At 30.3% G+C, this 16,992-nt stretch overlaps 2 protein-coding genes across 2 annotated transcripts; both read right to left on the reverse strand.

The window, feature by feature from the left end:
* Positions 1-1,055: 1,055 nt before the first annotated feature.
* LOC105803019 (nuclear transcription factor Y subunit B-3) lies at positions 1,056-2,121 on the reverse strand. The gene has a single exon (XM_012634958.2). It carries the CDS (start codon positions 1,936-1,938, stop codon positions 1,369-1,371), a length of 570 nt encoding a protein of 189 aa, XP_012490412.1. The 5' UTR covers positions 1,939-2,121; the 3' UTR covers positions 1,056-1,368.
* Positions 2,122-7,068: 4,947 nt separating this feature from the next.
* LOC105803009 (hypothetical protein) lies at positions 7,069-8,988 on the reverse strand. The gene has a single exon (XM_012634946.2). The coding sequence runs from the start codon at positions 8,010-8,012 to the stop codon at positions 7,317-7,319; it is 696 nt and encodes a 231-aa protein (XP_012490400.1). The 5' UTR covers positions 8,013-8,988; the 3' UTR covers positions 7,069-7,316.
* Positions 8,989-16,992: the final 8,004 nt, after the last annotated feature.

Here is a 16,992-nt window from a genome sequence, read left to right on the forward strand (position 1 = left end):
ATTCAGTTGGTGTCACATGTCAATTTAACACCAACTTAAGTTTGATGAGATTTTTTAAGTTAATGCTAATTGTTAAATAATTTTTTTATAACTATATTTTTAATGTTGACCACGATCATAGCAAATTTGACATTTTGATGACATGTTAAATAATGCTACGTAACAAGCGAGACATTTTAACGTGTTATAGAAAATGATAATACAAGCTACAAAGCAATTGAGGTGCATTTAATATTCTTAAATACATGTATTTACCTATTAAAGTTTATTTTACTAGTAATTTAAAATAATTTGTTTTATTTTAATTTTGTACATATTGTATATATGTTACTATTATTAGTCTCAAACCATATATTTCATTTTTTATTTGATATTATATATAAATTCACACTTGTATTCTAATTACATAGTGCCCATAAGTATACACGTGTGATAGAATTACTAATTATTCTTTAATATTTAATTGAATTTGTGTCACTCATAAATTGAATCCTAATTTAATCGAGAAATTATCAAAACCGAAATGTAAGTATAATTTAGTTTGAACTTAAGATATCAAGTCGTTCAATATCTCAATTTTTAATTTTAATCTCAAAGTTGAATTTATTTAAAATAATAATGATCTAATTTATTAATAAATGAAGTTGATTCATATATACATATAAAAACTAGGTGAAAAGCTGTATACAAAGATCACATAGAAAATATTATTGATGATACAAGTATGAAGGGGTATAAGTACAACTACATTCTTTTGTTAATTATTTGGAAGATGTGATTTCATGTTGATATATCTAAATAGCTGGAGTCGACATTCATGTTCCTCACTTGTACACATTGAATGCTTTTCCGGTGGCGGTGGCGGTGGCACCGCCGAAACTCCCTCACTAGGCCTACATTCCTAGACAACAAAACTGGATTCTGACCAACAAAAAGCCTTACTACCCTCCCTCCACAACATCATTAATTATCGGTTCAACATTCATAGCATCACCAATAGAAACTGACCCCATAAAATGAAATTGCCAAAGCAAAGTACATAAAAAGAAATCAAGTCTGACAATTAGGGTCCCATTTTATATGAGAAAATAAAAGGAATGTCATTCCCATATGAGGATAGGCTAAGGTTTACCCACAGCTCAAGCATAGAATATTATGGATACAAATGGCAAACAATTGGAGAGGAACATGTATATGTATTGTCCAAAAGAAGTTTCTTTTTACAGCTGTCAGAAAACTTCTCAAGTTTGTCAGTTCATCCATCTACTAATAAACAGAATAACATACACGATTCATACAGTTCTACTTTTTTTCCCAGTTAACACCCCCATGTCTACTGAACATTCTATCTTAACCTGACAATAGCATTCATTTGATGATGAACCCACCAGAACTATACATGTGCCCTTGGTGATGCCCCATCATCATACCTCCATACATCCCTCCTCCCCCATTAAATTCACCGCCACCCGAACCAACTCCACCTCCACCAACACTCCCTCCGCCGCCGCCACCACCACTTGCCCCTCCGGAAGAGCCACCACTAGCTCCATCTTTTTCTCCCCTTCCCATACTGCTCTTCTCGCCTTCCATCTCCCTATACTTGAGCAAATAAATCTTCAAGGGCTCTACATACTCTTCGAATCCTAGCGTCATCATGGCCCACAGCAAATCATCGCCGTTAATGGTCTTCCGCTTTTCACGTTGACACTTATCGGAAGCTTCACCGGTGATGAAACTGATAAACTCGGAAACGCATTCCTGGACCGTTTCTTTAGCGTCTTTGGATATCTTAGCGTTAGGCGGTAACGCCTTTTTCATGATTCTGCTTACGTTCGCAATGGGTAAAAACCTGTCTTGCTCACGGCCCGACGCTTCGCTGTGGGCGTTTCCGCCGTTGTGGTTCTGTTCCCCCGACTCATCGTCCGAATCCGCCATCAAAATACGAAGAAAACCCCAGACAACTTTTCTATAAAATTAGAGGGTAAATTGGGGGTTTGGGGATGGCAAGATAGGGATTTCACCGGTGGCTGTTGGTCGGAAGCAAGAGGGGATTCCGAGAAAAGAGGAAGGTAGAGTAGGATGGAGAGGGGGGGGGAGGCTTGTTATGACCCGTTGGATAGATGGGGATAATTATCCATCGGGGATTACACGTGGTTGGATATGAACCGTTATTTATGGATAAGAGTGGACTAGGAAGGTTGAATTTACTTCGTTGGATTAAGTGTGGCCCCATGGATCAAACGGCTCAAAATGATACACGTGGTGGTGAAAATGAGAAAAAGTGGGTTTTGGCTTTTTTCGTAGCACGAGACGAGAACTAAGAAAGGAGAAGTATCTACATGCGGCGGCGGCTGGCTAACTTTGGCTATACATCATCCTTCAGGCATACGTGGCAGATTACGAACCTTTGACGCTGTATTTGCATGATGGCAGAGCTGGAAACTTTTTTTTTGGGAGCAATTTTTTCATTTGAAGATAAATTATAATATTCAACCAATTATTGAAAATTATAAAATAGCTATTTAATTATATTTTTTATTATTTTAAAAAATGTCATTCAATGGTTTAATTTTATCGGTCAACTATTTTGGAATTTTTAGTGTTTTATTTTACGTTAATTATCTAGTGGTAAAAATGAAAAAATTAAATAGTTAAGTGATTGTCTTAAAATTTTTAAAATTGGGTGACAAATATATATAATTAAATAACCGTTTTATAACATTTTCATAGTTGTATGACTATTAATATAATATATAAATAGATTAGTGTTGATTTTGATGAGCAAGATGGCATTATTTTCATTTCTTCTTTAGACAATGGATTTAAATCTTGAATAAGATGTTGGATGCTGTCTTATTCCTTAAGCGGGCATTAAGGTTAATAATTAAGCCCATATGTACAATTAATGTCCGAGAAGTGGATCCCAAGTATGGTTTGTCTCCTTCCAGCCATACCTGGTATATTTACAATGGTTTTAATTAAAATCATAAAGTTAAAATAGTGACTTTATTGGTATTATTTTACTCGGATAATTTTGATTGCCTTTCTATTTACAAATTAATCATCTTTGGTTTTTGTTTCAAATAAGAGAAGAAAGAGAAGAGGTTGATTCAAAGCAGCGAACCTTATCCTTACCTTTTCCTTGTCTCGTGAGAGAATTTTGAAGATGATTTTTTAAATATTATGCAAAATCATTTATGAAGATAGAATCTTGATGATTAATCTTATCTAAAGGATGGATGATGAGGACTTGAAGAGAGGTATAAATAGGAAACATTGCCTTACATGCTGGGCGTGCTTGCGGAGTGCATTTAACAAATTATTTGCTTTCTATTTTTGCACTATTTTATTAGGATTTATTTGGGATTTGTATTTGAGGGTGAGTGATTGTAACATATTTATAGCTGGGATTGAAATTGTTTCTTGTTGAATAAATCATTCATTAATTACAAAGTAAAATTGATGAATCTTCTCCCCTTGTCTTACTCTCATATTATAATTTGTTTGTTCCCATTTGTGATGGAACATCGAATTGGAGCAACTAGCAAACTAGAGATTTTTTGAAGAATAATTGAAATTATCGACCATGATTAAAACTCTTTGTTGGCATTTTTAAAACCAATGTTCAAACCTATTGATATAATTTGGCTTTTGTATTTACAGAAGTTGTGGCTTCATTTTTTAACTTTAAATTATTGTTTACTTCATTTTATTTTTAATTCCTTTTAGTCTTTTCATTAAAAAAGTAACTTAAGTTCCCACTGAATTATCTAATCAGTTTTAGTTTCTTTATTATTAAAATAATTTATATCACTTTGTTTGGAGCATTTTTTTTTGCATGTTGTATTTATTAGTTAGATATGAATTAATCATTGTTGATGATTTTAGTCACTTACATGATTTGTTGTTGGAGAAGGAAAACTTTTCGTTTATTTTGAAAAAAATTATTTTTACTTTAGGTTTTTATGATATGTTTAAATTTGAACTAATAAATCTTTATTTTATGTCCGACTATGTGTTAAATAAGTTTTTCCTCATGTAATTACACTAGTAGTCAAATGTAGCATTAATCTTGTATATGGGATGTCAAAATTTGAATAGTCGATAAAACTTTTTCAATCCGTTCGAATGAAGATGTATATATATATTTTTAATGGTAGAGGTGGGTAGGCTTTTTTGGGTAAATTATATCATTAATCACTAAACTATGAGTAAGTTTTCGTTTTTGGTCACTTAACTAAAAAAAGTTACAATTTTATCACTAAACTATTCAAAAGTTATAATTTAAATCACTAGTTGTTAAAATCATTGCTATATGGCTTTCTCTGTTCGCATTGTTTGTACTAATTGAAAGCTCTCTTTCTCCTCTTATATAGCTTAGTTGTTTTTCATGAAACAACTTTGGATGTCACGAATCTACGAACCAAAATTCAAACAACTTTTTCTCTAATCTCTAACATTGACCATTAGATCGACTTGGATCTAAGGTATGTTTTTCTACTAGTCGAGGGGTATTGATCCACATTACCGATCATCAAATTGTCGCTTGGAGCTCTCTGGCAGAATTTTTTTCTCAAAAGAAACTTAACAATCCTGTGATTTAAATACAAACTTTTGAATAGTTTAGTGACTCAAATGAAAATTTTAAAATAATTTAGTGACCAAATTGTAACTTTTTAAATTAAATGACTAAAACAAAAACTTACCCATAATTTAATGACTAATGGTTTAATTTACCTTTTTTTAAAAGGTAGGTACGGAGCAATTCTAGTACTTTCTTGTGCCTCAGTATTTTAAAATGATTATTTTATCAATAAAGATATAATTATACATTAAACAACAAACATTAAACTATTTAAATGTGATATGGATATATTATTCTTCCGTTTGAAATTATTAGATAACTAATAAATATCAAATTAGGTGGAATGAGACGATTATAAATGAATCCAACATACATAAACGTGGTAGTGATATTTGAGTTTTAACATCAATAGTGGAGTACAGAGTGGAGCGGGGGACATTGCAGAGTAGGTAAACCATAAAATGATGGTAGATTTAGCAATATTTGCTCTTGTCTCTCGAGACGAAGCTAGGGGGTAAGCCTGCTCCCCTTTGGTCAAAATGGGAAAATATCATTAGTACTCCCTATCAAGTATTAATAATTAATTTTAAGTTATTTAATCATTTGAATAAATGGGAATTTATGATTTTATCCCTACTCAAAACTTAAGTATATAATCTAAGCCCTTTTAGAATAAAATTTTTAACTTTCCCCTCTTAAAATTTTAAAATTCTCACTCCCTAAATTTTTTTTTTAGCTTTATCCTTGCTCGCGGACGCTCCATAGTAATCCTTGTATAATTCATTTTGAAGCAAACTGTTAAATTTGTAAACAATTGCAAGGTAGAACATTAACAATGCTTATAAAAATTCCTTCCCAAAACAAAAATCCTTATAAAAAAAAGGTTAAAATGTGCTATTATTCTTTGTATTTGTATAGAATTTGAGATTTAGTTCATGCATTTTAAAAGTTAAAAATTCAACTCTTGCTTTTTTAATTTAAAACCCTAGTCTAATCATTACCGTTATTAGTAGTTTCATCAAAATTTGTCAAATTAACATGTTTATTTTCTATCAACCATATGCCACGTCATATATGGACAGCCTAATCAAAATTTTAAATTGACAAATTTTGACAGAAAACACTTATAATTTTAATGGCTGGACTGAGATTTTTAAATAAATAAATAGGACAACTTAATTTTTAAGTTTTTAAGTGCAAGGACTAAATTTCAAATTTTCTCAAACCACAGGGACTAACAACATATTTTAACCTTTAAAAAACAATTAAATTACTCAAAGTTACCTCAGTTAAAAAAAATTTAATGTTTAAAGTTATCTCAGTTCAAAATTTTATGTTTTCACTTCAAAATTACATACACGAAATCTAAATTCAAAATTGCCTGCAGGACTTAAAATGGCTTCTATTATTCCACACTGTCTCCACCATGCTTGCTTGATTAATTTCCCCCATTTTAATCTTTTCTTTTTATTCACACAAATTAAGAAATATGAATGTATGGATTTTTTTAAAAATAATTATATATAAAATAGAAAAGAATGAGTTTGGGCCGGATCCTAATGAGCTTGCACGTCGAGTTTGATCTCCTGCGAGATTACACATGCATAAAACCGTATAAACATATGTTGAGTTTAGAGTAGGATACGTGTTTATATGAATGAAGCCTACCTCGTATGCCATGTTGATGAACAGTACCCATATCATATAAATATACAAATATTACTACCCAAGAGAGATAGAAAAAAACACTTAACACAAATCTTAGCCCCAAAAACAAACAGAAAAAGAAAAAGAAAACTTAACAATTACTATTAACAGTAATTGCGCTTATGAGGAATTTGGAGAATGGATTATATGAAATTATGATTCCACGTCATTCCTATCCTTTTTTACTAGAAGAATGACAAATCAGATTTTTCTTCCAGATTTTCAAGTTTTTACTCTTGAAAAAAGTTCAAATCTAACTAAAAATGCTAAAAATTAGGTGAAAAAATCTTATTTATCATTCTTTTATTGAAAAGAATAAAAACAATATGAAATCCAGTTTTCATACCATCGTTTCCTCACAAATTAGAGTCTATACTTGAGATAAAATATGCATATACATAATGAAAACACTTGTATAATTATATACTAAAGTCCAAGAGCATAGCAGGCACTACCTAGAGCTAGCTACGATTATATCAACAAGCACAAACACTTAACCCTCTCAAAGCCATTTCTGGCTTCATTTAATTAATGTTGACATATCAAAACTAAACATTATATATATATATATATATATATATAAAGCAACTTCAGATATATTATACATAGCCTTTTTCATAATCAATCCAAACAATGTTTGAGTTTGACACTGTACTGACCAATGATGGCATTATTTCAGCTGACTTGTCTCCAGGGATTTAAGATCAAAGATCAGATCAGATGATGATAAATATATGTCCAGAAAAAAGGGAAAAGAATGTGCAAGTGGAAGCTCCATCAAACTGTCTACTTTTGATTACTTTAATGAGCATTAAGGGTGATGCAGTACCACAAGTTCTTTATCGGAGGGTATCCAAAGTTCTGAATAATATTAGCACATGACATGGCAGCATATAATATTGCTGGGATATTAGATTTCTAAACTTGTAAAAGTTACACCAAATCCATATGGATCAAAAAAGAGAAAAAAAAAGAAGAAGAAGACACTTGGAACATTTGGTAAATAGAAATGTAATCTTAATTAAGCTTCAATCTCAAACCTTGAATACTTGATGGAGCCCATGGATATGTCAATCTCTATCAGGTTTTCCTCCTCATTCATGTCGTTCAACTCTGCTAAAAGCTCCATTAAACTCCGTTGCTGGAAAATAGATTCCGGCATGAATTCCGGCAATTTCTGCTGCATACTACCGTACTTATTGTTTGGCTGGTATTGTCCTCCTGGAAGGGAGATTTCAATGAGACTATCCTCGTCGTCCGACCAATCTGGGGTTCCATCCCTGTTATCCCGGAACGACCAGTCCACTTCGGAGTCTTCAGTGGTTGACAACTGATCATCATTAACGCATTCGTTTTCAGACAGGACATCTGGTGATTTGGCTATGCAGTCATGGATCTGATGATCATATGAAGCACCTTCCTGATCTTTTGAGTTTTGCTTATTAAGTTCACCTTCAGGCTGTATTTGAGGTGACCTTTCCTCAACAGATTTATGAATATCCTCTTCCACTGATTCCACCACCAACTTCAGTTTCCTCTTAGATAATATGAAGACAACAGTTGACAAGATCAACACTGTAGATGTGAAGAAGATGGATAAGGACCCAAAGATAAAAAAGCTAGCAGATGTTATCAGTGGGGCAAGAACGACAACCCATGACACTGGGTTTTTGAGGAGAAACAAACAAGTACCCATTTGATCATGTCCCAACTCCATGGACTAGAAAAAAAAAAAGGCTCTTATATATCACTAAGGTTAACTATACAAGGAAAAAAAAGCAAGGTTTCAGGCTGTGAGATCAGAGAAGAGCATATATGGATGAACTTGTAAACTTAGTTCTAGATTTTCAGAATAAAGGGCATATGCAGAAGCAAGAAGACACATATCCAAAATAAGGAAGGGGTTTCATAGATAAAAAAAAACCCAGGAAAATAAGAAGGGGTTTTAGTAGGAGATGATGTATGAATCAGCAGTTCATCTAAATAGTAGTACCCAAAAGGGAAAGAAGGAAAACCAGGTAGCCAGTTTTGCCTGTAATACCAATCTGCTCAAGGGAAAGAGGGAGTGGTTTGCGAAAGAGGAAGCATATGCAAGTTGAATATAAAAAAAATGTTATTGGATTACATAATTTGGACTGTGCAAAATAAGACTAAATTTCTAGGCTGTTTCTCTCATTCACACTTCACTCATCACCAATTCCCAAAAGCCTCCCAATTGCTTTACTATATATATTAAACACACAAATCAGGTGGTCTTCCCTACTGCAACTGATTCTCTTGGAAACCACAAAACCCTTTGTTTTCCCTGTATTGATAATTTGATTTACAGTCTCAAAGCTTGGAAATGAGAGAAGCCATGTGCAGACATCTGAGCTCACCACATGGCACTTTCCCTCCAATTTCAGGGGTTGTGAAAACAAAGAGTATTATTATAATATTTCTCTTCTGCCAACCCCAAGAGTCAAGAACCCTATTATCTAAAACCAGAACACCCAAACCAGAAGCTTCACTACAACAGTGAAAAAACAAAAGAAACACCATTAATGCATTCCTCATCTTTGAACCACCAATCGCATTTAGAGACACAGCTTTTTCTTATGAATGCTTTATCTAAAAATCTCTTAGAAGAAGAAAAAAAAAAAGACCGTTGATTCTTCCTTTGAAACTTTAACAGTAACAAGCTTTGACATCAAAACTTTATATGCAGTTATTAAAAAAAAACTATAAGTAATTAATAAAGAATCCATATTTATTTGCAAGACTGCAGTTAAAATCTTCATCAAAAGGCTAGAGAGATCAGGGAGAAGAAAAGTTGAATTAGGGCTTAGGAGGGCCTTTAATGACCCTCTAGGCAAATAAAAGGAAGAATGAATGAATATTCACTGTATATTTGACAACTTCAACTGTTCAAAGTACTTGAAATGTAATCTGGGTTACAACAAGCAGATCAGTTTGAGTCAAAAGGATTCCCACTATCCCCTATTGAAAGTTTTATTTTGTTTATTAGTACTAGCTAAGTACCACTGCTACTGTTGTGTTTGGTTTAGGGCAAAGTCAGCCATTTGCACAGACAAATTGTAGTGCTCCTTTGGGTAGCTGAAATAATAAAATCATTTATAAGCAAATGAGTAAAAGAAATCCTTTCTTTTTTCATTTTCTTTTCCCTAATTTCTTTAATTAGTAGGGCAAAAAAAGTTCTTTCCAAGCCATTTGCCAAATACCCAGAGAAAGAAAAAAAAAAGAAGAAAAGCTACTTCCCACTTATAAATATATACCAAGAAACTATATAATATTGAAACAAATTAAACTTTAGCCTTATAGTCTTTCAAGTTTCTTCTCCTGAATTTTTTTTTAAAGCAAATGCGTTATTCATTCATTCTCATAAAAGAAGTGATGAAACAAGTAGCATATTACAATAAGAACAGTCTTCGGAAGAAGCTCAAATATAATTGTGCCATTGACACTCTTGAAATGTTTCAAGCTCTGGGAAAATTGTCTTCAACTTCAATTTTGTTAAGCATCATGTATTGAAAAGGTGATAACATGGTTTGAACCAAGTTTTTGGGTGATATAGTTAAAAATATTTGCATCTGATAAATTAATGAAGAGTTTGGTTTAAGGCTATACATGGCGAAGGAAATGCCTCTACGTACCCTACCAAAACCTTAGCAGGACCACCTAGTGTCTCGCTTAAAGCACTGCAACGCCGTCGGCTCCACCCTAAATGACACTATATTGTAAAATATTTGCAGATCTTTCTAGTTTTGTTTCATCGAAGATGCGTGGGTTCATGCGGTATGCCCTACACTTGTTCAAATCATGATTATGATGATATGAATTAGGGGCTTTGCGCTTCTCCTTTTTAACCTCATGCCGGGCTTATAATTGTGGCTTTCCACTTTCTAAAGGCTCGGAAAATGAAGTTAAACAATGTCACATTTTTATTCATCATCCAACCTCCATTTTGCTCTAACTGGCCTTGGCAGTCTGTTTATATCAGCAAGCATCCTCATGTCTCTTAAATATTCAATAAATTGAAAGCTTTTGCTGAGAAAGAGGATTTTTTTTTTTATAAATTCGTTTGATTATTAATAAAAATAAACTATTTAATAATTATAAATTTTTATTGATAATAAGGCATAAATAAACTAGATTAATCTTTAAGCCTTTTCTTTTAAATATATAGTTTCTTTACACTATAAAAACATTAAAATAAATACAATTAGATTTTGACATACCCACGATCTCGGTACAAAATATAATTATGTAATCAATATATTTTAAAATTAATATAAAAAATTAAAGCTTTGATTGAAATCTTAAAGAAAGATGTTAAAAACCATAACGTCTTGGGTTTAAATTTCATTATGTAAAAATATATTTTAAAATTAATATAAAAGATAATTGAAACTTTAGTTGAAATGATAAATAAAAAGATGTTACAAACTATAAGGTTCAAATATCATTATGTACATGTTCTTTTTATGTAAAAATTATAAAACAAAAACACCTCAAATTTATATAATTTACTTTGTAAATGAATGGTATTTTAGTCATTCTCCAATTGAGTTGATTCGTGAAACCAACTCAATTAAGGGGTTAATATATAGTATAGATTATATTAGTTGAAAAAATAAAAAAAAAGTTTTTATATATAAATAATAGTTCAAGCTGTTTTTTTTTTGTATCCTTAAGTATCCACTGAAGTAAGTCCAATAATTAAAATTTCACATGCGCTGACAACAAATTTTAAAATTGCTCCATACCTAAGTCAAGAATCAAACCCTCTACCACTGGTTAAGAGAATAGAGTTCCTTACTATCTTAATTAACCACATTATTAGAATTTGAGCTGATTTGACTAAGTACAAACTTAATCCAAATTTGTCCTATATTGATGTGTGCCAAAATGAATTATGATACATACTCAAATATGTTTTTAAATATGAATCCATTGATTATATACAAAAAAAAAAAACTGAGTACTTTTATCTAAATATAAATTTTAGAAAAGTAAATCGATAATTGAATCTAAATTTATTATCCGTAAAAGTGGATTCAATTAATGAATATTAAAACCTGAACTCATATTTATCTATAAACGTAAAGAGGATTCAAATAATAGATACATAATCATTAATATTCACATCTGTTTTGAATACGTTATGGATAATAATTACAAAATTCAAACTCGAATATTATTGAATTTATATATATATAAAAAAAGAAAAACACAATTCCAATACCTTCAAATATCGGCATGCATATTGATTACCATCATTAGATGAGTCTTTCCCTAGTTAAGAATCTTTTGTGTTAATTTATAGTAAAATTAATAGGAAAAAAAAGGGAAGAAAAAAAGGTGGGAAGTGCCACTTGTCGACAAGTTGTGCAAGTAAAGCAGTGCCGCATGAAACCCTAACCACATTAGCTTATGCTCAACAAATAGAGAACAACACATTGGTATGGTAATTGATGAAATTAAAAGGAGAGGCATTTGCCTTGAGATATGGATTGAGACCAAGAAATCCGACCGGTGTTGGGGACTCCAACCTTACGGAATGTTTTACCTCTCACCACACTTGTGGGGGGGACCATACCTTAAATCTCCTTTCTTTGTTTCATTGTTTTTTGTACATATTTTGGACTGGACTGCCTTCATCTTTTCTATGATCTCTTGATTCCTGTGCTCTCATTTTTTGCTTATGACCTTGCTTTTCTTTTCTTCTTCAATTTTGTCTGCAAAAAGAACTATTTTTTCCTTTTATCATTGAAATAAGAGTTCAACTACTTTACCAAAAATCTCACGACGTTGACTTTTCCTGGGGAAATAACTTATCGCCTTACAAACGTTTTATATAAGGCTAATTGGCAAAATTATATATTGCCTAATTTATAATTTTGGGTTTTTATAGCTTTAATTAATAATAAGTTTCGCTATTAGCGTTGATATATTTTGTCAAAATAGTTTTAATTGTATTTTCAAGATTTTTTGGCCATCAATCTTTATTTGTTTTTCAAACTAGTTTTCTAATTGATGAAAATACTATTAAAAATTAAGGAGATGATGTGAAATACTTTTAATGAGATATAATTTATTACTTAGTAACTCAATAAGACAATTATATGTGAAAATAATAAATTACATGTTATTTTTTAACTTCATGATTTATTTATTTTATTATTTTTTACATGTAATTATTTTATTGGGTTATCTAAGTGATAAATTACATCTCATTAAAAATATTCCACATATGGAATTCCACATCACATTGTTAACGTGTTAGTGATATTTTCATCAAATTTGTCTAAAAAGGCTGTTTGAAAAAAGAATAAAGGTTAATAGCCAAAAAGGTTAAAAATACAATTAGAGTCATTTTAACAAAACATGTAAACGTTAGTGGCTAAATTTGTCATTAAGCCATTTTATACTTTATTGCAATATATTTTCTTAAAATTTGAATTAATTCTAATTGAATTATCAAACAAAATTATAGTTTCAACCAAGTCCTTTTGTTAATCTAATTGTTATACCAAAAGGAGATAATTATAACTATCAAGCACTGATGATATCCTAATACAAAGCCGCCAACCCGCATGTAAGCTTTACAACCAACTCCAGTTAGGGATATGAAGAATGTTACAGATGCTCCTAAATTCACTATCACTCTATAGTTGATATACTTTTCCATATATCTATAACACCCCTTAGCCAGTTAGAAAGACATGCCGTGTACCATTCACCCAGACAAACCACCCAATAATCTAGGGCATTATCAACAAATTCAAATATTTCGACTTAACTTAAATTTTTTAAAAAATAATTATGAAGATTTCTTTTTTAGTTAAAAAATTGTTATTCTTCTATCGTTTTTGTAACGCATCTTTAAAGAAATTAATAAGAATTATAAAAGAGAAATTCTACTATCCGACTGCTGCCTAGCTATGGCGTACACTTATAAACGAAAGGTTCTTAAATTACAAATCAAGAGAGTTTAGCGTGCACTTTTAGAGTAAGGCAATTCTCTTTTTAAAGCAAAAACAAACAGTACAAACAACGAAATTAATGGCAAAAGTTATATACAAAACGCATATGTACGACATTTGCCCAATAGCCATGTATGATACAAAAATAAACAAGTGGTTCACTTGCAACTGCAACTTTGGCGTAGTCATCTTTCAACTGATTTCTCTTCTACTAGAGTACGTGTAACAGCCCGATTTTGACCCTAATCGGACATAGTGGTTTCGGGACCACAAATCAGAGTAGGAAAAATATTTTAATATTATTTTCTATTTATTATGTGTGAACTTGATTGTGTGAAATTTTCCGTACTTTAATTTCGTCGTTTGAGTGTCCGATTAAATAAAACGATTAAATCGCGTAAAATAAAAATTTAGTGGTTATTTTTAAAAGGACTGAATAGTGGTAATAAGGAGGCTTTATGTTGCAATTTAACCAGTATTTTTAAATGAATATATTTTAATAGTTTCATTAAGGGTAAAATGGGGAAAAGTTAATTAATATGAAATAAAATAAAACAAAAACATAAAATGGCCACTATATTCATCTTGATGGCCGAATGCATTAAAGAAAATAAGCTATTTTCTTAGTTTGAGGGTTCGGAAACTTGAAGATCAATTTTGGGTATTTTCTTTGTTCTGTTTTTTTATTATTTTTATGTTTTTGTGATCGTTGCTTCGAGTGCTAGTAAACTCATGTTTTAATTTTCGAAATTTATGATGAATGTGGTATTTGCCATTGATGTTAACTTAATGCTTTTGTGGTTTGATGATGAAATATAATTTTTTTGATAGGTTATTAAGTTTAATTAAGTGATTTTTGATAAAAATGTGTATTAAGGAAAACAAAAGTAGTCGAGTAGTCGATCGTGTCCGTCGATATCCGAGATAAGTGTATTAGCAATTTAAAGTTATCAAATCAACATATATATATGTAAATCTATTTTATAATTGATGAGCTATAATTAGAAGTATATAATTTGATTTTAGTATATGTATGAATATTATATATATACATATAAGATGTTCGAATAGGTATGTATATGAAAGTATAAATTCTTGGATTTAATTAGAAGTATGGATGTTATAATTGTGTATAAATAATGTATATATATATATATATATGTGTGTGTGTGTGTGTGTGTAAATATATATATTCTTGAACTTAATCAAGTATGAATGTTATATAAGTTCATAAAAGGTTCGAATACATTAAGGTATATACATGTATGATTCTTGATTTCTAATTAAATGTGTATATATATATATATAATATTTGTATATATTTGGATCGAATAAGCATGTATATACATGTATGATTTCTTATATGGAGTTTGAGTATGTAATTAGATATGTATATATTAGATTTGAATATGTATGAGTATAAAATTATAAGTTCATGTTTTGATTATAAGCGTGTAATTATATATGTATATGGTAGATTCGAATATATATATATATAAATATACATGTATAAGTTATTGTATTGGAATTAGGTATGAATTTATATATGTATATGTGAGGTTCGAATGTGTATGCTTATACATGTATAAGTTTTATATTGAATCAAATGAATGGTATTAATAGCTTAGATTATTTTTGGTATTGAGTCAAAGGAATGGAATTATTAGCTTAGATTATAATAATATGCTCGAATGTTAAATGTATATGATTTAAGTATATTATAAGTTAAATAGTATGATAATAGTAGTAGGATGAAAAGTATAAGGTTATATATAGATGTGTTAATTTGAATCATTGAATTATTAAGTTTGATTTGGTAATTAAACTTTATATATCCTTGTGATTTAAAGATAAAGGTTATAAATTTTGAGCTGAATTTTTATGTATGGATTTTATATACATATATAGTTCGAATATGAGTTACAACTTATGTGAATTGAGATTTCAGGCTCAGTGCCTAGAAGGCTTATCGCCAGTGAGATGATTCAGACTTTATGTCTAGCAGGCTTGATGCCGGTGAAACATTTCAAACTATAAGTCTAGTAGGCTTGATGCAGGTGAAACATTTCAGACTATAAGTTTAGCAGGCTAAAAGCTGGTGAATCTGTTTATATTATGTGTTTAAATATAATGGATATGCGTACCAATTATGTCATATGTGTTGACACCATTTTTTGGATGAAAACGGGGTCGACTTGGGTTTTAAAAAAAGAAACGGGAGTTGCCACCAATCCTCTTTTATGAGGTGTGATTGGATCACCTAGAAAAGTGGTTGTTTTTAATAAACGGTTTGATTTTATTAAAACAAGAAGTTTGGTCCACGAAATTCAGAAAAACGGGTTCGGGAGTCGGTTACGTATGAGGAAGGATTAGCACCCTCGATACGCCCAAAATTGGTACCTAGTTGATTACTTAATGTCTTAGTGTCGAAGAGTGAAAACTTTGAAGAATTTAAAAATATGATCCTTGTGTTAAAACGTTGAAAATTTTCAGGAAAATGGGCATATTTCACGTTATTCGAGAAGGAGAATCATATCCAGTAAGTTAGGACACAATGTCTCGAATTCCCGATACGCGAATAAAAAATGCTTATTTAAAAGACATTTAACTATCTTGGATTAAAAAGGGGATCACGACCAGTAAGTTAGGACACGATCCTTTTTTAATTCCCAATATCGTTTAAAACTTGAGTTTGAAAAGATTCGTGTAATAAAGTTTAAAAGAATATTCAATTGTTTAAATCAAATGAAGAAATCGCAACCCAATACGTTAGGGCACAATTTATCAAAATATTAAACATTGAATATTACATTTATTTCGAAAAATCCTCGTTTCGAGAAAACAACATGTCACATCCAATGCGTTAGGACACAATATATTGAATTCTCGATAACGAACTTTTTATCATTTTTAAAAGAGCAATCTCGATTATTTTGATTCAACAAAGAAAATCAAAACCCAATACGTTAAGGCTCGATTCTCTCAAAGATCTCAAATATCGAGTGTTATTTTTATTTTTAAAATTTTCCGTTTTTGATAAATCCAAGTAAAAGTAGGTGTAAAATAACAATAATGATGCAATGTAAATAAAATGAAACATATAAACAATAAACAATAAAAAATAATCATACGGGCAAAATAACAAATAATATGAAACTAAAGTAAGAAAATAAAAATAATAGACATATGAAAAATGAACAAAATTAACACAATCATAAATACAAAAGATATATAAATACGTACATATATGTATAAAATTATGAAAATATGGAAAATATGTGCATGTATACATTTTGAAATTATTATACATGAAAAATTATGTAAGTATGTATATATGAAAATTAAAGTATATATATATAGAGGTGCAAATATATACATAAGATAATAAAAGATAAAATAAAATATGTGTATGCGTATATTAAAGTATAGAGCATAAATAATGTATATCTAGGTAAGTATATATATATATATATATATATATAACAAATCTAAAAAGCAGTATAAATAAGTAAATGACAATAATAATAAATACAACAACAACAACAACAACAACAACAACAACAACAACAACAATAATAATAATAATAATAATAATAATAATAATAATAATTAGTTGAATAATAATAAAAAAGGGACTAAATTTAAAACAAAACAAAACCACAGGGAAAAATCAGAAATGAAATGAAGTAAAAGATTAATCCGTGACGCGCT

Source organism: Gossypium raimondii, chromosome 7 (assembly GCF_025698545.1).
Source record: "Gossypium raimondii isolate GPD5lz chromosome 7, ASM2569854v1, whole genome shotgun sequence".
Taxonomy (NCBI): domain Eukaryota; kingdom Viridiplantae; phylum Streptophyta; class Magnoliopsida; order Malvales; family Malvaceae; genus Gossypium; species Gossypium raimondii.